At 44.3% G+C, this 23,164-nt stretch overlaps 2 protein-coding genes across 18 annotated transcripts in view; one reads left to right on the forward strand and one right to left on the reverse strand.

Annotated features, from left to right (window-relative positions):
* FAM228B (family with sequence similarity 228 member B) overlaps nt 1–7,579 on the reverse strand; it is a 43,760-nt gene extending 36,181 nt beyond the window's left edge. The window contains exons 1-4 of one of the 10 annotated variants that reach the window (XM_041128902.1): nt 5,732–7,203; nt 5,472–5,561; nt 4,338–4,406; nt 2,926–3,030 (exon numbers count right to left, since the gene is read on the reverse strand). In XM_041128902.1, the coding sequence (XP_040984836.1) occupies nt 2,926–3,018 (93 nt within the window). In that variant the 5' untranslated portion in view covers nt 3,019–3,030; nt 4,338–4,406; nt 5,472–5,561; nt 5,732–7,203. The other 9 variants (XM_041128907.1, XM_041128906.1, XM_041128901.1 and 6 more) reach the window with 9 other exon arrangements.
* Nucleotides 7,580–7,589: 10 nt separating this feature from the next.
* On the forward strand, nt 7,590–22,940 carry TP53I3 (tumor protein p53 inducible protein 3). Of its 8 annotated transcripts, XM_041128898.1 has the most exons (9): nt 7,708–7,805; nt 9,313–9,441; nt 11,072–11,209; nt 12,397–12,502; nt 18,443–18,585; nt 19,277–19,544; nt 20,773–20,985; nt 21,594–21,790; nt 22,576–22,940. In XM_041128898.1, the coding sequence occupies exons 2-9, from the start codon at nt 9,325–9,327 to the stop codon at nt 22,762–22,764; spliced, it is 1,371 nt and encodes a 456-aa protein (XP_040984832.1). In that variant the 5' UTR covers nt 7,708–7,805; nt 9,313–9,324; the 3' UTR covers nt 22,765–22,940. The 8 variants fall into 8 exon arrangements, with proteins under 8 accessions (XP_029893714.1, XP_029893716.1, XP_029893712.1 ...); XM_030037849.2 differs by lacking the exons at nt 7,708–7,805; nt 9,313–9,441; nt 11,072–11,209; nt 12,397–12,502 and adding exons at nt 16,513–16,798; nt 17,619–17,811; XM_030037856.1 differs by lacking the exons at nt 18,443–18,585; nt 19,277–19,544; nt 20,773–20,985; nt 21,594–21,790; nt 22,576–22,940 and adding an exon at nt 15,163–15,647 and having other exon boundaries at nt 7,677–7,749; nt 7,780–7,805.
* The last annotated feature ends 224 nt before the right edge of the window (nt 22,941–23,164 follow it).

Here is a 23,164-nt window from a genome sequence, read left to right on the forward strand (position 1 = left end):
CAGAGGGATCTTGTCTTTATGAGTCAATCAGCAGCTTTTATAAGCAACAAGTTCACAAGGAATTTTAATTCCATGGCAAAATTATCTTGAAGAATCCGCTATAAAAAAAATTACCAGCTTTTCAGCATTATGCTAAAAATTCAGGCGGTAAGTTGCAATGCAGGAAACTAAAAGACAACCTGTATTAGACAGACCATCTCAGTTAAGCTAAAACAAATTTAAAATCTGGGATTAAGCTTTCCAGGACTAACCCTCTGTTCAAACACTGATGGGAACTTGCTTCACTTGTACCAGCTTAGCCTAAGAGAACAGGCATGCAACTGAGTTCCTACAGCTTAACAAAAGACCACATTAGCTGCTTTGGTGTATATGGCACGCTCACAGCCTGTCCTAACCGAGAAATAAGGCTCAGCTAGTGTGTCGTTATGATTGCCATCACTTTCAAGTTTGCATTTTTCAAGAGTTGCACAGATGCTAATACCAGCTTAGGTATCACTAAAAGTTTAAATCTGTTTCAGTACATCCATACTAAATATTTCTACCAACACAAGTTAATCCTCAAGTGACCTGATTTTACTTAGATGGAAGACAGAGGCAGGGCTGAAACATTCACGTTTCATCTGTTTGACCTGCTGCCTAGGTCCTGTGGTTTCCATAGATGAATTCAGAGTCATCCCTGCTGTGACCTTCTTGTGCCATTTAAAAGCTGAGCTACAGCCATTGCATTTTTGCACAAGCCTACCATGCCAGTGGCAGCGCAAGACTCAAGGAATGCATCTGATGCACAGAATGGAAAGTTAGCCTGCTACTCCCTGTGCTTTGTATTAATTTTTAATCCCAATAAATAGTGTAGTTTCCAGTCATGTCTGCCTTGATCTCATTGACCAGCTCCACACTCCAACAGGCTTCATATCCTGAGATGAGCACGACATCAGACATCTGAGAAAGCAGGGAGGAGACAAGCAGTATAAAAAACAAACAAAAACAAATGAGAAAGGAGAAATCTAAATTTCTGGCGTGTTTAAGACCCTTTCATCCTACTATTTGAAACAACTGGCATGTTGCATTACACCTGACAGATCTACTTCACATAATCACAGAACCTTTCTAAAACTAGTACCTTAACAGCACCAGCGAGACATGGCCATCTCTCCTGCTGAAAAGAACCACTAGCAGAACGTACTCAGAACACACATTGGTGAACAGGTGAGAAGTTTTCCTTCAGGATGATACATGTCTGAAGAATCCTTACAGACCAAATCAGTTAGGTCTCCTTCAACTGAAGGAGTTAGGTTTCTTCTCCCTGGAGAAGACAAGGCTCAGGGGGAACCTTATCACAGTGTGCCAGTACTGAAAGGATGGCTACAAAGAGGACGGAGGCTCTCTCTTCGCAAGGAGCCACACGGAGAAGACAAGGGGCAACGGGTACAAGTTGCATTGGGAGAGGTTTCATCTCAATATAAGAAAGAAATTTTTTACAGTGAGATCAATCATTCTCCTGGAACAACCTTCATTCTCATGGAACAACCTCCCCAAGGATGTGGTGGAGTCCCCATCACCAGAGGTTTTCAAGATGCAATTGGACAGGGTGCTAGATACTCTCATCCAGTGTCACTTTTCCATGAAAGGTTGGACCAAATGATATTTCAATGTCCCTTCCAGCCTGGGCTGTTCTATGAGTCTATGCTTCTAACTAGTCACAAGCTTGTTTAAGGTTTTATAGGAAACTTTTCCACATACCTAATTGCATGGAACTCAATAAAGCTGCCTCAAAAGGATGCAAGGGCTCGATAAAACCCATTGAATTGCTATTTCGAGTTCTTTGTTCCCCTTTCCAATAACAAACATATCTCAGGTTTTACAGGACTTTGCAAATAACCATTTTTCATTCTTCCCCTCATACCTTCCATTCTACTTCATTCCTCCACTCATACCTTCACACGACAGAAGTCTTACTGTGTTAGCCAATCTTTGGTACTATTTTTCTTCCCAAAATGTCTACTGCAGTCGAAAGTATTTGCTGCACCACTCTTTGCTGGTGCTGAGGAGAACCTCTGGTAAATGTAAAAAAAGGGTCTGCATAAAATGCCAACCTGCTTTACAAAGATCAGGTTCTCATCTAGGTTCCACAATCAAGCTATAAACTGGGATAGAATGGTAAGAAGTTCACCTAACACCTTCACACCGTGCTGCCTTGCAAACCTTGTTATTTCTGTGCAGGAAGTACAACAAAGCATTCTTGTAGCAGTTCTCAGGAATACTTCCGGATAGGAGGTGGAGAACATTTCACACAGATGAAACAGAAACAATGGGCATTGGGATATCCCAATTTAAAGCCATGATTTTAATGATTTGGGCACTCTTCTTTGAAGAAAAATATACATATAGGTCCAATTCTACCCACTCACAGTTTAAACACCTATTGTAATATCAGACCACTGCTTACTGAGTCAGAAGCCTACTCATGCATACCTAAGACAGGCTGTGATATAATTTCTGAATGTACTAACACTGCTGACCAGCATTAACTTTTGGGATTCCTCTGGAAGATTCATGCAATACTTGAACACTAGACAGATTCAACCTACAACAAGCTGACAGGAAGGACAGAGCACACACATCTTCCTGTAATACACATTTCTGAGCATGCCTACGAGGGACGGAGTAAAGCACAACGTTCGTGCTGAGGAGGACTCACAAATGAATTCAGGCACATGCCAGGGATGGCGTCCTGGAGCACAGACAGACCAACCAGATCACTGTTCGGAACTTCAGTGGTATTAGGTGGCCAGTTCCAAGACAGGAGCTCAACTACACCCAAATATCCTGGGATGCCAGTTATAGATACTGGTTTCATGTGTCCTGAACTTTGCTACTTCACAGTAGAATCTACAGCTGAAGGAAGGAATGTTGAGAGTCACTCACCTGCCAAGGCCTCTGCTGAGTGTGTTCCCTCACAGGTCTCGGACACGTAAATCTTAGTAGCCAGGGAGTCTCTGAGCTATTCACACTACGCATTTTTGGACTAGTCTGGGAGAAACATTAAAACATTCAAAAACATATAAAACTATTGTATAAACAGCAACAACCTAGTTTTCTCACAATTCCCACCAAACAACGAAACAAATCTCTAAAGGAATTCTAACTGCTGATACCAGCAGCATTTTCCTATCACAGTTAAGTTAAACAGAGAGATAAAGTATCAGGTGTATAGTCAGACACTCCCTCTGATAGTAACTGTCTGTCCTCATCTCCATAAGCAATGGAGAGTACATTTTGTTTCAAAGAACACAGTGATTCACAAATTATTCCAGAATGCTTGTCAGCTTTGAAAACATTTCAGAGTTATCAAATTCCACCTCCTGACTTTTATTTCTTTCTTTTGTGCCTTTTTCAGTTACATAAAAGTCAGTTTCAAATTACTGCTACATTCCACCCTAGGGATGGTTGCATTTTAGTGGTTTTTAAAGATAGTTCTACCAGATGAACCTCATGCTGAAGCACTAAGTGAGCTCCAGCCAGAAAATTCCATCTCCTCTTGTTGTGGTTTAACGCCAGCAAGCAACTAAGCACCATGCAGCCACTCACTCACTCCTCCCACCTCCCAGTGGGATGGGGAGGAGAATTGGGAAAAAGAAGTAAACTTGTGGGTTGAGATAAGAACGGTTTAATGACTAACATAAAATAAAATATAATAATAACACTAATAATAATATAATAGTAATGAAAAGGAATATCACAAAAAAAAAAACCAAGAGAGAGAAATTAGACCCAAGAAAAGACAAGGGATGCACAATGCAAGTGCTCACCACCCACTGATGGATGCCCAAGCAGTGATCTGGGCCTTCCAGCCAACTCCCCCCAGTTTATATACTGAGCATGACGTCCTATGGTATGGAGTATCCCTTTGGGATAGTTGGGGTCAGCTGTCCTGGCCACACTCCCTCCCAGCTTCTTGTGCACCTGCTCGTTTGCAGAGCACGGGAAACTGAAAAATCCTTAACTTAGGATAAGCGCTACTTAGCAACAACTAAAACATCAGTGTGTTATCAACATTATTGTCACACTAAATCCAAAACACACTGTACCAGCTACTAAAAAGAAAATTAACTGTATCCCAGCCAAAACCAGGACACCTCTATTGTACGTGCACCAGTACATTTGGATCAATTTATAATAGAGACAGTAGAACCACAGAGGCAAAATGCTCTTTACATCAACCTCTATTTATTTCAGATTCACTGGAGACACACTGCTTCCAGGAAACAATGTGTTCACAAAATTACTTGGGTAAAGATCGGACCAAAAGAAAAGCTTACTTCTGCAGAGATACTGACCTCCACACTCTTCAGCCAGATGTTTCAGCTATGAAAAAAAATCTGTTCTTCAATTATTTTTGTCAACACCTAGTTAAAAAAAAAAAAAAAATCTACAAAGACTCTCTGAATCGGGTATTTGTACAAGATAACAACACTTTTTTGTACAAGACAACTTTTAAGAGTTTATTCTGTCCAACCCAGCACTTCAGTGATACTATGACTCCCAACTGACCTCTCTAGACTGCAGATTCAAATCTCTTACCATTGGTTCAAGGTGAAGTCTTTAATCTACACTTTATTTGTTTCTTTTCATATTCCCCGCTCTTATGCACTGATAGACACATCTGCCTGGGTATTCCTTCCTCCTCACAGAAATGCTTTCCTGTCTCTTCTGACTGAAAGAGTCAGAAGGCACAGGAAAACATAGGTCGGAAAGGACCTCTGGAGGTCATCTGGTCCCACTGCCTGCTTGAAGAACAGCTAACCTCATAAACAAGATTGCTCATGACCTCGCCCAGTCAAGTTTTGAAAATTTCCTTCCTCAAATTTGCAAGCTCCTATTTTTCACTCCAACTGCATCTATAAAAGAAAAATACTCACTTCTGCCATGTAATCCAGGACAAACCAAAGCAAGGAAAAAAGCCAATGTAATGCACATGGTATCAACGACTTTCCTTCCCTTCTGCATAACTTTGCAAGATGTCTATTCTTTCATCATGCACAAGGAAAAATAAACGATTTGCAGTGGAATAGGTGACAACATCCCAATCCTCTACTGTATTTTTTTCAGCCCTTGTAAGACAGCTTCCAAACCCAGAAATACATACTAGCCTTAGCATTGTGGCAGGCTAGCGGGCACTTCCTCTAACATGATTTCCTGCCTTCTCTGTACAGAGGAGACAAAAGACAGAGTAAAATAGTGGCTTACAATTAGGACACTACTACATGATTTGGAAAGCAGGTACCCTGGCTATCTCCATCTGGAAATGAAGATTTTTTTTGTCTACATGTGCCTGTGGTTTCTGCAGTGTTGTGCCTGCCATGGAGGCTGGTATTCCCTGTGAGAAGTCCCCTGCTCTGAAAACGATCTCCCCTTTTTCCAGACAGCCCAAGTCTACTAAGTTTCAGGGAACACTGCAAAGCATATCTGACCTCATGGTCTCTGAGGAGCAGGGGAACGACCCTCACAGTTTATTCTTCATCCTGCAATGACCGATTAAAGGAGGCTGTGCGCTGCATTACCTACATGGATAAATAACAGCAAGAACACCCTGATTAGCACTGAACTAATTTCTGATAGAAAATAAACAGGCAAACAGTGAGGACTGAAGAACATCTGGATACTTGAGGTGCTACAAACTTGGTATTAGACAAGTCAACACACTTTTCTATGAGCAGTATATCCTACCTACCTGCAAAGCTGCCACAGGCTCCTGCTTCAGGCCATCTTTTGCAGATTTCCTTCCACTCAAAGCAGTTTTGTTCTTCTGAGATAGGGATGCTGTAAATCCCTAGACAAGCTTAAGATGAAGAAAATACATATTTGTATAGTTTTTAAGTTTACAGGACAAACAAACAAAAACCTCCACTAGCCTCCTTTCCACCTGTTTTCAGTAACTAGTATTAAGACTCCATCCATCTTACAAAGAAAGACTGAGCCCTTCTGTGAGCACAAAGCAAAGGAGATGTTTGCTGTCATCACAGAGGACTGGGAACCCAGGAGAGACAAAACAGAGCAAACATAAAAAATCTGCCTGCTGTAACAATCTGCTTTAAAGAAATCACATGTGGTAACATCTCTAGCTGCAGATTTTTTTTTTCCCCCTATCTTAATAACTAAAGCTGCCACTTAATCTTAATCCTTTCTTTTTCCATTTTGTTTGGACTCTTGCTATAAGATGCCAACTTTCCACGGTTGGCAGAGGCAGGGGCCCACTTATATGAGATACCAGCTGTTTTGCCAGTCTTAAAACTAAGTTTAATCGTGTGTTGGGACAGAAACACAGTACGGGACTTCCAAAGTTTGAACAGATAAAACAAGATTTGAAGTTAATCTCACAGTTGTGTCCGCAAATGCTAAACCCCACGAGCAGGTTGGCTGTTCTGTATTAGGACATTTGTTTTACTATGATCAAACCTGAGAATAACCCTGCCTAAAATTTCTTGCTAGATGTACCTGCATCCTGCTTTGCTGTCAGCAGTACAGCTTTGTATCAGTAATTTTTTTAAAGACAGGTTTCTCTTGCTTCATGAGTCCTGATCAGTACAGCAGAACATTTTCCCCCAACCACCCATCTGCTAAAATTCACACACAGTCTCTGTCCAAACAGGAGTCTTTGCAGTAGCTTTGAGAAGACAAATTTTAATCATTTCTGTGACAAAAAGTAAGCATCCTCACACGTGCCTCAGTCCTCTCAAAAGCCCCTTTCTGACAAAAGCCTTTATGCAGGCCACGCCTGTAGCCTCACATGTCACCGTCTCCTCAGCATACGTGGATGTCACCCTTTGCAAGTACGGCTGGCTGCCTTTACCGGTGGCTTGGTCCCAGTTGATTCCCTCAGGTGCCGGGACAGAGTACAAGGAGAGAACCAGCCTCTAGGGCAAACAGGGCAGCCCTATGAACAGAACCTTGCAGTTTGTAAATGCTAAGCTAACAGATAACGTGCACCCGCCCAGAGGGCCCACAGGCATGGCCCTGGCCCCTCCACCTCGGAGGCAGCGATGGGGCCAACACCGGTGAGAGGGAAAGGCCGGCCCCCCCTCAGGGCCGCAGGGGCCCAGCCTGCCCCGCACCCTGCCCAGCCCCGAGGCACGACCCACAGGCCCGAGGGGAGGCGAGGGCAGGCAGCAGAGCCCCGCACTCCCCCCGCCCGCCACACTCCCGTGCAGGGATGCCCTCACCGGCTCCAACGAGGCTCCGGGAGGCCCCAGGGGAGGCGGGAAGCGGCCGCACGGCGAAGCCCAGCCGCGGGGAAGATGGCGGCGCCCCCCTCCCCAGGCACCTCGCATCGACTCGCACCGCCCCTCCGTGTCCTTCCGCCGGAGAAAATAGTCCCCATCCCTCCCACCCCCCCCAGCCTCTCGGGAAGAGGAGGGGTCGCCCGTGGGGACAGCGATCCGTCTCCCCGGCTGCAGGGCCAGCACCCACTGGCGGCCGTCCCGGGCGGAGGCGGGAGGGAGGGCACGGCCGGATCCCTCCGCGCCCGGCCGCCCAGCGTCCCTCGCTGCCGTGGCAACCCGAACCTGAGCGCCCTCCCTCGGGCTCCGTCGCCCTGGGTAGGCCTTCCCACCAATCAGAAAGGGAGCGCCTTGGTGAGTGAGCCAATCAGGAGCGAGGACAGCCGGCCTCCAGGGCAGGTGAGAGGCGGCGCCGCCGCCAGCTCCGAGCCCGAAACGAAGGGCAGTGCCGAGCCGAGCCGAGCCGAGCAGAGCGGAGCCGAGCCGAGCCGAGCCGAACGGGGCCGAGCGCCTTCCCCCGTCCGTGAGGTAGAGGCCGGGAGACTACAACTCCCAGCATCCCCGGCAGCGCGCGGGGCATGCTGGGAAGCGCAGCGGGGAGGCGGGCGGCGCGCAGGCGCAGTCGTGCTCCCGGGGGCGCGGGTTGCCTCGGAGACGCCTCAGCCGGCGCCGGTGAGCGGAGGCGGCTCTGGGCGCCGGCGGCGGAGCGGGCCGGGCCGGGCCGGGCCGGGGGCTGCTCGTACGGGCAACGGCGCTGCCTCGGCCCGTGGCCGCGATGTGTGGCCCGGGAACCGCCTGGCTGGGGGCAGAAGGCGGAGGGCAGCCCGGGTGCGCGGCCTCGGCCCCGGCCCCGGCCGCCTCCTGTCAGCCCGAAGGGGAAGGCTGCCAGCCGCGGCCACCGGGCCCAGCCCCGCCGCGCCGAGCCCTGCGGCCGTCTGCCAGGCTTCTTGTAGCGCTTGGCATCCGGCCACGAACCCCTAACCGGCATGCCTCTCATTCCGTCTTGGTTTAGAATTCTAATACACCCTCATTGCTCAGGAGTTAATAATAAATGCTCTAGCTTGATGTCTTTATGACAGGCCGTTTGCTACGCCGCCTGATAAGCCTGATTGCTTTATTTACTTGCGATATTAATGTCATTTCCAATACCCTCGTGTAAAATAAACCCTTCCACGTTATGTAGCAATAAAGCCACAAGCTTTATCCAGAGTTAGTTTACTAAATTCTATTACAAGATTTCATACATTATCCTGTAATACTGACTTCATGAAACTCGAATTGAAATTTAAGTACGATGTATGATATGGCTGTACTCTAGTGATAAGGAAATACCAGTTTTCTAATTAATTATGATTTGAGCACAATGGCACGAACAGAACTGTCGGCCTGCAGTTTTTGCCAGCACCTAGCAGCTGGCCAGGATTGAAGTAAACAAGATGCCTATTGGCAATTCTCTGAAGATTTAACCGGCATTTAACTTCTCTTGTTGCTGCTGATGCAGACAGCCAGAGATACCATCACATGAGAGAAATGTAGGATTTCTCCCCAAGCAGCAACCCAGTAATGCCGCACTGACCCAGAGGTCTAACAACAACCATGTTAGTGCCGACTATTTAAAAAGAAAATCATTTTTGCTTTGGGCCAAGCCTGGCCCAGAAACCAACACCCACTCCCCCCACCCCAATTTCTGCTCTGATCTGTTGGTTGTAGCAAGTTTTATCTCATTTCTCAGTGTTTTCACTGTGGACTGTTTCCTCAGTGAGAGGAAAATTAAATGCCAGGAAAAAAAGAACCCAGAAATACTTACACTATAAAAATGTAACTGGACTTTTATGGCCTTCCTGATAAAGGTAACTGTCTTCCTGCTGGTCTGTTCTGCTGCTCTGTTGTTTTTAGGATTTTTATTTTGTTACATTGCTTATCCGAGGCCTAGCATTACTTCTGCTGAAACTCCTAAATCCCACTTGGAGGAGGATCTGGTTTCCAATAGAAAGGGAAGGGGAATGAACACTTATATATCTATTTCTTTTTACAGAACAGTAGGAAAATGAACCAACTCCAGGCTTTGCTGAATGACAGTCTTATCAGAACAAAGCATGTGGAAAACGCAGCTATCATCAACATAAAGGAAAGAAAAGTCTGTGCATCAACCTTTGGCTTTAATGTAAGAGATCAAAGAGTGTACTAGGAAGTGAGAGCAGAGGTGGAAACTCCAGGAATGTAGAGCACAAAGTAGTGATAACAGCAGGGAGCACAGCGCTCTACTAAATACACTTGCTTCTTTCAACGTCGGAGACGGAGTTACAGGGGTACAGCCTAGCTGCTGTGTTGAGAGGCTAACTTGCAAAGTTGATTGCTAAATTCACATCTTCGATTTTTGGAAGAAAGATACCATTTAACTGGCATTTTCAAGGAGTCCTTTTTAACCACTTAGCACTCAATGATTCCACCAGTAAAGCAGATGTAGGAAGGTCCATTCTCTGGCACTGAGACCTGCTGGTATGGAACGTGGCATGCCCATACTATAACCCCAAAACAGAGTGGCTGTACCAGGTTGCCTATGGGGAGCAGTCCTGGGCCATTCTAATATTGTAAAATGTGCCTTGGAATTGTTTGGGAAAGTGCTTGCTGGCCCAGGCCAAAACTCTACCTGAACTGGTCTGACAGTACTCAGAACTGCTCCCTGGCACCTGAAATTTGCTGGTATAGATGTAGCTTATCTATTTTCATTGTCTGTCAGCTGATAAACAGTGCTGAGTAACAGCACTTCTGATCATATTATATGGTAAAACTAATATGCACTCCCTGACACAGTCTGTGAACTTTCTAGTTCAGAAATGCTCCCCACACCACAGTCATCCCTATGTTGTTGGAAGGTACCACTTCCTCTCCTAATCCCCATGATACCAGCTCTCAAACGTTTCCAGGCAGTTTTTCCAGGGGTACATATTGCTATGCTTGGCATGCTCAGAAGAATGTGTTCAGAAGATGAAGCTTTTGTTAAGATAGCCCCAACCCTGGGGACAGATTCTCAGCAGAGAGAGTCATCAGTCCACTAGTGACATCGTCTTTAACATGTAAATGATCTTTAATATAAACCACAGTTTTTAGAGATGCCAGCCTGCTGGCTCTTTGGCAAGGCAGATGATTATGTGCTGAGGTCCAGAGCAAAGTCCTCAGCCAGTGTAAATTACCACCAGCTCCACTGACTTGAAAGAATTTCAGGCCAGAAGGGATCATTGGATCATCTCATCCAACCAGCTGAATATAAATCTGCCAAACCAGTGACCCAGTTACACATACGCTGAGCCCAAGAGCTCATTGACTTGACCAGATTTGTGACCTGTGTAGACTGCTCCATCGAGGTGTGATGATCTGGTGTGGACTTGCTAAAAGTTACACTTTCCCATTGAAGACTAAGAATATTTGAAATTGGCATCCTTGGTTGAGCTCTGCACAAGCCCAGGGAAGGCTGTATTCTACCCTATATTGCCTTTCAACAGAAGGGTCCAGTCACCACAGGGCACATTGCCTACCTAGAGAAGTGTCACTGAGTAATGGAACTACACAGATGGTAATCATGAACTAAGCAGATTGTATCAAATGAGACTTTAAAAATATAGTGGACTGTACAGAAACTAGGTCTAGTTTCAAAGCCAGGCAGATATTTTTTTGTAATTTTTTTTTACATCATAATTTTAAGTGAACTATCAAAGACAGTAGGAGGGTGGAAAGCAGTTCATCATTGCAAAGACATGCATTTTTGGTCCATAACACTGTGTTGTATCACAAAGGTGCCACCAGAGAATGCTTTAAACCTTATCTACACTTTCTACGAGAACTTACTGCAAGTTAGAAGGGGAGGACTCTACTTCAAGGAGAAGTACTATAAATGTGTCCGCGCAGATGAGCATTCCATCTATCTTCAAAACGTATGTTGACAAGAGCTGTGGCTATCCTGAGAAATCTGGAGACTTCCCACTTCCTTCCCTCGCTGCGTGGTTACATGAATACCGTAACACGAGCAGAAAGCCTTCACATGCTTCTTTCTTTCTTTCTCTCCATATCACCTTCCCAGCAGGTGTGGAACGAAATCGGTGCAGAATACAAAAAAGTGTCAGCTGTATAATACAAATTTGATGGGTAACACCATTCATTTCCCTAACAACAGCTGTAGGGCTTGTCATGTTCTTCTTCAAATCAGTTCATCTCCCTAAGCCGAGAAAAAACTACCACTTCATTTTTTTTCTGGGTTGGTTTCTTGCCTCATTAATTAATTAATCAGGTAATAGAAGGGCCTGGCAAGCCCACAGCCAAAATAAGGTAGCAGGACCAGGTAACTGGGTCAGGGGAGAGAAGAGACATGGGTGAGCAGGACCTTGTTTGACAGCTTACTCAGCCTGTGGGACTCCAGCCTCAGTAATTCACCTATGAAATTCAGAAACAGAAACTGAGGACATGGCTGCATGCAGCCATGATCGAGATGGCAGAATTTTGTTACTACTGCCAAGTCACACATTCTGAAGTAAATACATCCAACTGGGTATTACTGAGGTCTTCTTAATTCTTCCCCTCCCCAGTAAATCCATCCTGAAATGAGCTAAGCAACTTGCAGAAGAAGCTGAGCAGCTCTTAAATTTGGATCCTGTTTCAGAAAAATGCAGTACTTTACAATGTCTTTTTCCATTCCTTATTACACATTGGTGAGGCAGAGTTTGGGAGGCAGGGTTCATAAAATACTGGGCATGCTTTCATGTAAATGCTAGTTATTTTATTTGCGTTTATCAGTGCTTTTGCATATGACGTTGAGCACTAGGATAACACTTCTTCAAAATGCTGTGCAATAATACATTAATCAATGGAAGTAAGAACAGGCAATATAATAAAGCATTTGACTGACTTGCTTTAATAGTCAGCAGTCTTCAGAACATTCACTGTCACTGTTTGTCTGCATCCTGGCTTAGACTTTAAGACAGTATTTGCCTTCCCCCCCCAAAAAAAACCCCAGGGATATTGGCAAAGAAAATGCCTGTAATTGGCCCACACTGTCAGGCAATATATATACCTATGTATTTTTTTAGAACCTTGTAACCTTACACCAATTTTCTGTATTATCTAGCCAGATGGAGGCCTGATCATTGTGAAGACAAAGACTTTCATCCTGGTTGCTACTTACAGAGTAGGCATGTATCCCAGTGTGTGTGTGGAAGCTGTGGAGAAACTAGGTAAGAGAAATGACTGTACCTGTGTTCCTGTATGCCGGCATCTCACTGATTAGCTCTGCCCTTACAGCTTCAAAAATCAATCTGACAAACTACCAAATCCTGAAAATCTGGGAAACTGAGCACAGACATGGTTATGGCTCCAAGCTAAACCCTCTCCAGACATCACATCCCACTGCGCTCCAAAGCCTCCATGGGCATGAACAGGTTGCCGAACTCTCTTTCCTTGGCTGTTCTGGCACACGTTTTCTGATAGTTACCCTTCAACAAAACGGGACCTGGCAGTCACATTTTCTTGACCTCATACGCCTAATGCTGAGGTCTTAAACACACTTTTGTAGAGCACCAGCTTTGATACTCTGTCTCACAGCCCACTTCTTCAAAGACACATGAGTTCTCTAAGGGTTTCAAACTTTCTCTCTCTGCCTAGTCGCTAGGAGAAAGCTGGAGTCTCTTTTCCTACATGTGAATCTTGAGACATCATGAAGCTAGTTTCCTTGCCTCACAGTAACAAAGCACCTCTTGTCTAACAGAAGTGCCCATTTCTTTTCCTCTCCTACTCAAGCTCCCTTTGTGTGAGTCCTCTTAAGTTCCTTTCTCTTGGGCTCAGTGTTTTAGAGACTTAGTGTTAACATCTAGCTCTTTGTTCCCCATTCGGGAATATTGCAAAACCCAGCCCTTCGCAGACCAGCTGCAGAACCCCGGTTGCATCTCAAATGTAGCTTTCCCTTTGTGTGGAGGTGCTGACGAGGATTAACCACTCTTCATTAACTTTTGTCTGGGAGATAAATAACAGAGTTACACATCTTATTGATGTAATATATGGCTGACTCCATATCAAGGATACACTCATTTTATCACATCATCCAAATGGATAAAATGCACAAGAGCAGATTCCCAAAATAGCCTTGATTTTCACGGTAGGGGTAATTGTAAGGAATTTTGAAGGAATTTCAAGGGCGTTTCTAAGGAATATTTTGTAGAGCAATAAGATTCAACTTCATCTATAGATATGCCCATCTCCTTTCACTGAAAAGGAATAAAATTGTAGGCCCACTGTGCTCCTAGCTTTTGTTCCTCATTTAGGTGCCTAAAAGTAAGTAGAATGAATTTGTGTTTTGGGCCTTAAGCTGTTTCGTCTGGAATGAGCTACAAGACTCTCAGTAACAAATCCTTCATCAAACCTTTTTCAAAAGGCTTTTACAATTCAAAAAGCTATGATCAAGAACAGGATTTTTGGAGGCTGTAATGCAGGTTTTAGAACAATCTTGCCTGCTGGACCTTCAGAAAACTGGTTCTTGGCTGGTGGGTCTGTGCTTGGTGCCAGGCTGGCGGAGACTGGCCTCCACTGCAGCCTCTCCACTTCTTCACACTTCACAGCCCCTGCACTGTGTTTAACCAAAATGCATCTCACTGCAGACAGCCCAGGAGAAGAGGGAAGTGGATTGCCCATGGTTTTTGGATCTTTCCTATGTTCATTTCAGCCTCAACTATCAGAGCAACCTCAGGCTGCTTTACGTTATGTTCTGCTTTCTCTAGTTCTTGGCCATTGTTTTTGTCAGTGTCTCGTAGCAGGTTGAGCACAAACCCACTGTACCAGCACTGCACTGCCTAGAGAGCCTCAATTTTCTTGTGCTCCAGACATGATTCTGCCTCATCCTTGTCATAATTAGCAGCTGTGATGGCTCTGTTAGGGATAGGTATTAAAGATCGTTTTCACTGACATGCATGGCCAGCACATTAACTTCAAATGATACGAATTTTGGGGGACATTTACGTGCTGGGCTATGAACTGAGGAACAGACAGATTTCCCACCCTGGTAGCATTAATAGGAGTTTTTAATCACTGGGTCAAAACAGGTATGAAATACTACCAAACCAGAATGGTCCTTCCAGGTACGGAGTGTTTTCAAGGGATTGCTTCCATCTAGGGCAGCATTAATGAGACTTTAAAAATCTAAGCATTGGGCCTTATATTTTAAGCTAACTTAGACTAGCTCTATCCTAGTCTTTTCCTGCAGTACTACAAATGGAGCTCAAGCAGATCCAAAAGGTGCCATTGTGTTATTTAGCCCCAAGTCTGTCCAGCTGCCTCAGTAATAAATTCAGGAGCCACATCACAGTTGATACCAGCTGCTTTGCTGCCAGGGGAGGAAGGCAGAAAGTGTAAAGTTGGGAGACTGCAAAAAGTGTCAACACTTGCAAAATCCTGTAACCATTTGCACACAAGTTATCTGGTCTTGCAAATAGTCACATTGTCCGTAACTGGCCACTGTTCCGGAGTAAAGTCTAAGGTCTAAGTGTTTCCAGTGCCAGATTTGCAGCAGTTTTGAAAATGTGTATTTTCTGGGGTTTATTCTTGCTGTTCTGGGTGATTTCTTTGCAAAAAGAAAACAAAGTAGCTTTTCTCAGCATGTTACAAGAGATTTCTAAAAATGATTTAAAGTGTTCAGTGTTTATTCTTTAAAACAGATAATACCTCATGAATATAGGTATTACTATTTTCAATTTTCAGCTAGAAATACAGCTGTCTTCTTTTGAGTACAGTATAGTCTGAGGTGGATTTGAACTTGAAAAAAAGCATCTTCATTAAAGCAATCCTGTATATGATTTTTATCATTGTTGATTTTTCAATTTTTTTTATTTATTTCCTTGTATCATAGCGGACTACTTTAGAGAAAAAGGTAGCTGAATGAGTAGAAATCTTGAACTTCATCAACCTCTGAAGGACTGCTCATGAGGAAATAAAGTGTAGAAGTTTGAAGCACTATCCAGTTTAAGCAAGAAACTACTGCTTTACAACATTCCAGCTGCTGAGATTCCTTCTGTTTTTTCAAGAACGCTTGAGGACTGATAGCTCATAAGAGGACTACCCTATGCGTCTATCATCTAAGTTTCTTAACTGAATTGAAAGTAATGTCTTCAGGATTTGGTTTAAGATGCTCTGCTTAATCTTTCTAATGTTGTCTTTTAGCCTGCTTGCAGATAAGAAAATTATTAATCTCCCTAAGCAAAGAAACTTCTCTCACAGCATTAAAGCTATGCTAGCATCACAGACCCAAGGGATGAAGGAAATTGTTACATTAACATATTTTCAGATTGTCCCGTACATCTTTCAGTATTACAAATAAAACATTTTTAACATGTCCATTTGAATTATAATTGATTAAATTGTAGTGGATTGCAAAGTTCTGTGAGGACTGGGGAGGAGGGATAACGTCACTACCAGGCTTGAATCAGACTGTGTGTACTGTAAGACATCAAAGAATCCACATTTGAGTGAACTCATTACTGCACAGGGGACAGCTGAAGCTCTGCCTACACCACCAGCTAAAGAGCAGTCTCAAGAAGACCAGACTCCTTGATCTTTTTATCTGCAGAAACAAACTGTTAACTCTTTTGAGTCATTTGAGAACAAAAGAATTTTTAGCTACATGTGATTCTAAATTAGTTTAGTTTCAAAGAAGAGTTTAAAAGCCTGAATCCCAAACCCTCAAAATCAATAGGAAAAAAATCCACAGAAGAGTCCCACACATGGACAGACATATGATTTATAATTTTTAAATACTTGGAAGTGCCAGTTTTATTCCCTGACAACTCTCAAATACTCAAGAGCTGTCGACTAGGACATGGGAAAAGGCATGATCTGATCCTTCTCCCTCTGGGGGAAACAGCAAAGCTCAACAAAGAGGTGCAATCAGGCAGCTAAAACATCAGGTAGAAACGCAGCGGGCTGACGGACGTGAACCAGTAAACTTTGAACATTGACATCTCATGGGAACAAGAGCACAATAAAGCCTCCTCAGGTGGATGTATAGCATAAGGACTGTCACAGCTCACATGCCCTTAATGCAACTTCAATAAATCTCGTCTGCACTACTCAGAGTTCAGAAATGAAAGCACGGGTTCAGTGCTCTGCCCGAGAACACGTAAATACGCACGGATCCGGCGGATCCCCACAGCAGAGGCATTAGACCAAACCTCCCTGTGTGCTGGGGGAGAGCAGCAGATCTCTACCTCAATGGCAAAGGGGAAAGTAGATTTCTGCCTCAATCCGTGGAATAAACCAGGTCCGTGGGTAGAAATAATGGTGAGATGTACTAATATTTCTGACTCTGCTCATGTCTGTCCCTCCAAAGTAAAACACAACCTCATCCTGTTCCACCCCTTGACTTGCTGGGGAATGGCTGATAGCGAGGGCAGAGCTGGGAAAGGAGGAACTGGGATCAGACTGTTCGCAAGGAGAGGCTGGGTTCGTTCCTGGTGCAGAGAACATCCTCCCTTCTTTACAGGAAAAAGGTGAGTCTCAAATTGTGCTCAGAAACCACATAGCTTCTTTAAATTGTTGTTTTGAGCCAGTGCTGGCAGATCTGACAGTCTGAAGTTGTTGCACTTGGTTTTAAATTCCTGCAGTTTTCTGTGCATTTGAAAGCAATGTAGATATTCGGATCCTCACTGTATTTTTAAATTTATTTTTGTGGGTCTGCTTCTAGCAACAAAGACAAGCATTTATAAAAATGCAGGTTAGTAAACTGTGTTGGAAGAGGGACAAAAGCTTCTTTTGCATCTTATTTTTAATTGACTAAACTTGGACACAGTTAAGAGAGCAGAAGCATCTGTTACAGGGTGGTTTCTGGGTGAGCTTCCCATGAAATTTTTGTGCTAATACAGACAAATTTTGTTGGACTGGATTAAATGGTTCAGCTGAAAACAACAAATAGACCGCCAGCCTCTGAAAGAAAAGCCTTTGAGTTACATTTTATACGAATAATTGGAAGTGTTTATTCACTGTAAAACAGCCACAGAGCACCACCCCGTGGGGATTTACATTCGTGGGGTTTCAAGGTGTTTATCATTCCGCATTTGCAGTCTTATCACAAATAATTAAATATGCACTTAGCTTTTCCTGTGCAGATACCATAATGCAAGTGATTTTTACAGAGGGCATGGTGGTCTATCACACAATGCTGTTTCCTTGAAGAGGCTCTGGCTTGCAGCCCACCCTGTGCACACCTGTGGGTGGCAGCCCTATACTGTGTTCCGTATAGTACCAGCTCTTGGGAAGTAACACAGTCATTCCCGTTGTGATTCCTTCTTCTTCTCATCTCCTTCCACCCAGCACCCAGGGGACAGAGGGAAGACTGCTCCAGATTTGATTTTGCCAAGCGGGAGGAGGCTTGACATCTTGGCCCATCTCAACAACTGCTGGTGCCAAAAGCAAGGAACTGTATCTGAGGAGTTACTTGAAAGACTCTGGCAGCAGTGGGACCCTCTACCAGAGCAAATCAGGCACACAGGAATCACCTGCTGAGGCAAGGGAAATAAATAGGAATTTTTAAAACCATTTGTTATCTTTCATTTGCGCTAGGTCACCATTGTGCCTTTGTGTATCTTCAAGTTGTCATCCATGAGCTGAATCATAAAGCAGCACTACTTACGTGGTTTTAGATGTGTCAAATAAAGGCTCTTTATGCTGAGGGTTTTAAAATCCCATTTGTGTCTAGTACTTTAAGAGCCTGTCTCCTTTAGTCAGTTGAGCACTGGGGCCCTAACCATGCAGAAGTTGAGAGCAAAGGATGTTACTTTCCTTTGTGTGTTAATTTTACAGTTAAGGTGGGTGGATGGTCAGGGCTGCTCTATCCACTCACAGCTCTGTGCAGGGTTAAGACCTATGACGATGCAAGGTGACCTTCATGGTTTGTCAAATGGCTTTTGCAACGATATGTTGTGTCCCAATGTTGATGTATTTCACTGCATTATAACTCCTCCGCTTTCTCGGGCGGCCGTCCCCTCTTCTGCCTTCGACCTGTGTCACAGTTTGCATTGTCCGTCTGCAGAGTGGAGTCTGTGGAGCTGTGGTTACTGATTACTGAGATTTTCCAGCTGCACCTAAGTGTGCCTGCATTCATGCCAGGTTTTTTGGTTTTGCTGGGTTTTTTTCAGAGAAAATGTTGGCAGCCTACTTTGATTGCCCAGGAGGCCCAGAAAATCTCTATGTGAAAGAAGTGATGAAACCACACCCAGGAGAAGGAGAAGTTCTTGTGAAGGTCTCTGCCAGTGCTCTGAATAGGGCTGATTTACTCCAGGTATGTCTATGTTAAGCAGATTTATGCACCTGAAAACTATACCAAATTTTCAAGCCCCTACCTGAAGTCTTGACAAATCTGAAGAGTTAAGAGGTTGGGCCTGGTCAGCATTTGGGTGGGGGACTTCAAAGGGAATGTTCATAGGGCTGAAAGAAGAGATGTCTGTTGATTCAGCAGATAAATGTTTTTGTCTGGGTCACTGCAATGCTGGGGTGGCATGGAAAGGTAGCTGCCTTTCAAGAAAAGATGTAAAACCAAAGCTCTGGTCTTTCTAGATGCTTAGACCATTCTCTGGGCATTTGAGATGAACATGAAACGTTCCACTGGCCCAATTACAGCGTGGGAAAATCACATTCAAATTGTTAAGTCTGAGCTGCTTTAATCTGAGCTGCAAGCCATGCTTTGCAACTGGAGACCGTAATACCTCCCCAGCATGGATTGGCCTGGACAAAGGGGACTCGCAACAAATTGAATTTGCACACAGAGCTTTAAGAATAAAACTTACTTAGGAAACAAGAGGTATTGCCAGAGGATAGAATATCCTCAAATTACTGGAACATTTACACAGTGCAAAATTAGGATTAAATAAATAGGAATTTAGGTTGGAGGCATGTGAACAAAATATCACAGATCATTACACTCATTGATGTGTGGCTTTTCCTTCCTTGCCCTCTCTCTTCTTTTATTTTAGAGGAGAGGGAAGTACCCTCCCCCCAAAGGAGCAAGTGATATTTTAGGCTTAGAAGCAGCTGGGAGTGTGGCTGGGCTCGGACCTGGCTGCAAGGGCCGGTGGAAGATTGGCGATGCAGTGATGGCTCTGCTCTCCGGAGGTGGCCAAGCAGAATACGTTACAGTACCCGAAGGCTACTTGATGCCAATTCCCAATGATATGACTTTTATTCAGGCTGCAGCCATTCCCGAAGCCTGGTTAACAGCCTTTCAGCTGCTGCATTTTGTAGGTGAGAGGCATATTTGCAACTCTATCCCACCGAAACAGCCTGTTTTCCTTTCTGTTATGAAACCTCTTTCTTGTCTCCATCTGAATGCTGTTTGCCTTTGAAGAACCTTTTCTCTGTCACCTCATTCACATGGGTCAGAATCCAGTGCGCCAGACCCAAAACCTGGAATCTTGACCACATCTCCCCAGTCACAACTTACTCTGCTGATTGCATATTTACAAGGAAGGATATGGAAAGATGGTCAATTTTTCTTTTTGTCTACATTTCTCAGCTTGAATGGCAATTTCGATTAAGCCTAAACCCTGGAATAACTTACATGTTCTCCAAATAACTGAAAACACATCTTACTTCTAAAGATTTGACTTGCTGCAAGCATGACCATATCATGAACTTTCCCACTAATTGCCTGTGGATCTACAGTAGACAATATCTTCTTGTACCTTGTTTCACGGAGACATTAATTGTTGGTAAAATCTCCTCTGAGCTGATTTAAAACAGACATAAGTTCACACCCTGTTTTGAAAACGTGCTATAGAGGCACTAACAGTAGCACTTGCCAGGGTTTTCCTCATTGACAAATAGCCGCCTTCTACCCTCTTCAGCAGTAGCATCTAAAAGCTCCACTAAAGAACAGGAGTTACAAACAAGCAACTTTCCTCACTACCTGAAATGCAGACTCACTTCAAGGAGTGTTGCTTCCTGGGGGTCTGTGGTCAATTAGGACCACGTCTCCAGGACTACTCAGTGCCTCACTTCCAGTAGCAATCAGTGGAACACAAACAAATGCGTTAGGGCAACCGGTAGATGGTAAAATGATAGGTAGCACTGGTCTTTAAAGTTACCCAGTGCTTCTTATGTTTCTCCATTGTTGAGTGCCTGATTTCTCAGTATTAACATCCTCCGAGTGTGTTTCCTGTTGGCGGCAGGGGATGGTCCTGGTATGAAAAGGCTGACTGCACTCACCTAAACAGCTTGGTCACAGATGCCCAGAACTGGACAGGGCCAAGCTAAAGTCATTCCACTGAACTGGTGAAATAGAGCTCCTGTCAGTACACTGTGAGCTGCATTAGTGCTGAATTTGTTTCTTTTATGAAAGATATGAAGATGTAAACAAAGCCCACTCAAGGGCATCTCCTTCAGCTTCCTCTTCAGTATTTTACACCCTGATCATGTTTTAATCCAAAGGTGATGCCAAAAGGGTAACCATTTCACTTATGCCCTCCTTCAGGTAAAGTACAGAAGGGCGAAAGAGTGCTGATCCACGCTGGAGCTAGTGGAGTTGGTATGGCAGCCATTCAGCTGGTGAGACTGGCAAAAGCTATTCCCATAGTGACAGCAGGAACTCAAGAGAAACTGAAAGCAACAACAAACGCAGGAGCAGCTGTGGGGTTCAACTACAAGAATGAAGATTTTAGTGAAAAGGTCTTGGCATTCACCCAAGGTAAGAACTTCTATATGAAAGACGCTGTTACAGTTGAGGAGGAGTGTGTACCTCCTAACGTGTATGCACATACACTCAGTTTCAACTGTCACCTTAGTCGGTGAAGGAGCAGACAGTCCTGACCCTGTTAGCCAGCCTAGCATCCTGTTCAGCCCAAGAATGTATCTTTCCTTAGTTTGACTGCGCTCTCTTTTCTGCGTGGACTCTCGTTGGTTTCGTGTTCATTTGGGGCATAAGTATTGTGCCTGTGTTATTGTTGCCTCCACAAGGAACTGTGGGACCAAATCCTTGCACTTGTCTTTGTAAGTGTTTGAATATGGGAACAAAACTTAGTTCTCTTACTGTTAGAAAAATTTAGTTTTTCTAAGCATTTGGGATGGTTTATGACAGAATCTGCATCTGGATATCTATAATGATTCTTTTTTTGTGCCTGATTCTAGAATTCCTTAGAAATCATTGTGCCAATTCCTAATTTTGGTAGAAAGATGTAAATAACTGCAGGATTGGCTCTGTACCTACAAAGAACAAGGTTTTAGTTTTTCCTGAAATTATCCTACCTTTAATGCAGCTCAACTACATTGCTGAAATCTTTTCTGTTTCTACTTGAGGTTCTGGAGTAGATCTTATTTTAGACTGTGTTGGTGGCTCATACTGGGAGAAGAATCTCAACTGTCTGAGTACTGATGGCCGGTGGATTATTTATGGACTACTGAGTGGAGGTGAAGTACATGGAGATTTGCTTGCAAGGCTGCTTTCCAAAAGAGCGAGCATCCATACAAGCCTATTACGATCACGAGACAAGGAGGCAAGTAATGGCTATGAACAGTGTATACAGTTTGATCTTAAAATCAATGATAGTTTGAGAGCTTTCTTTGGATACCAGTGTTAAACCAGAATCTAACACATCATTACCAAAAAAGCACCACCTTGAACTGTTACTACATACTCTGGAAAACACTGCAAAATTAAGTTACAATTTCCCTTTTTTTATCAAATGCCTCCCTTTTAGAACTACTGAATCAGAGGAATGATACCCAGGACTTCTTAACGTACTTAACGAGTGCCATAATTTAAAGATTTGGCCTAAGAAGGAACAAAACTCAAGTGATCAGGCAGCCTGATCGAGGCGGGGCGGGGTGGGGGTGGGGGAGAAAAACTTCTATTAGATCATTTTTCAAGGTAGAGACCAAGGCCATTTGAATGCCCAGAAATTACCAGGAAAAATCACTTTATGTGGAAAGTTCTCAAGATATTACAGTAAAAAACAGCAGTGCAGAGCCCTAGGATACATTCCATCCATGGTCTAATATATAACATTCTCAAGAGCTTTCATCAGTTTGAGTTTAGATGGTTCTGCACTGAGCTTGTACCACTTGTTTTGGAGAATTTAATTCAATTAAAATATAATAAATCTACAAGTTTTCTTCTTGTTTGTAATTTACACCTGTCAGATGTTTGCATGTCCATCTCGCTATAAAAATATCAGGAAGCGTCTCCTTGAGAACTGTGCACGTTTTGGATGCAGTGCTTAGAGGTACCTCTGTGAATGAAATGATTGGAAATGATCGTCAAAATGCTTTTTTTCTTCAGTATAAGGAACGCCTGGTGAAAGCCTTCACAGAACACGCACTACCGTATTTTTCTGGAGGAACCTCCGCTCGTCTCCAACCACTTCTCGACAGCGTTTACCCTCTGGAGGAGATTGCAGAGGCGCACAGGATCATGGAAGAAAACAAGAATATTGGCAAAATTGTCATCGAAATGCCTGCTTCATCTTAAAGAAAGGCCTACTGCTGTAGTTGTTTGGGGGACAGAATCGTTAGGGCTGTTTGACAAGCAGAGAATCTGCCCCTTTCTGCTTCCAAATCTGGAATGATTTGCTGTGGGAGGAAGCCAAAAAGGAGGCGTAAAGCAAAGCCTGACAGCACACGTTTAATAAAAAGGTTCAGGCTGCAGCTACGGCATCGTGTCTCGATCGCGTCAACAAAACGCCGGCGAACGCTCCTCCACGTAGGAGGAAACTGCCGGGCCCGCCCGCCCCGGCGCCGCGCTCTCCCGCTCTCCGCCCTCCCTTCACCGCGCCCGCAGCCCCGCCCGCTTCACCTCACGCCAACCTCCGCGCGCCGGCCGCGCTCCCCCCCCCGCAGCGCCTGCTCCTGAGGCGCTGAGGCGCCGGCTG

The sequence above is a fragment of the Aquila chrysaetos genome, chromosome 15 (assembly GCF_900496995.4).
Source record: "Aquila chrysaetos chrysaetos chromosome 15, bAquChr1.4, whole genome shotgun sequence".
In the NCBI taxonomy this organism is placed as follows: domain Eukaryota; kingdom Metazoa; phylum Chordata; class Aves; order Accipitriformes; family Accipitridae; genus Aquila; species Aquila chrysaetos.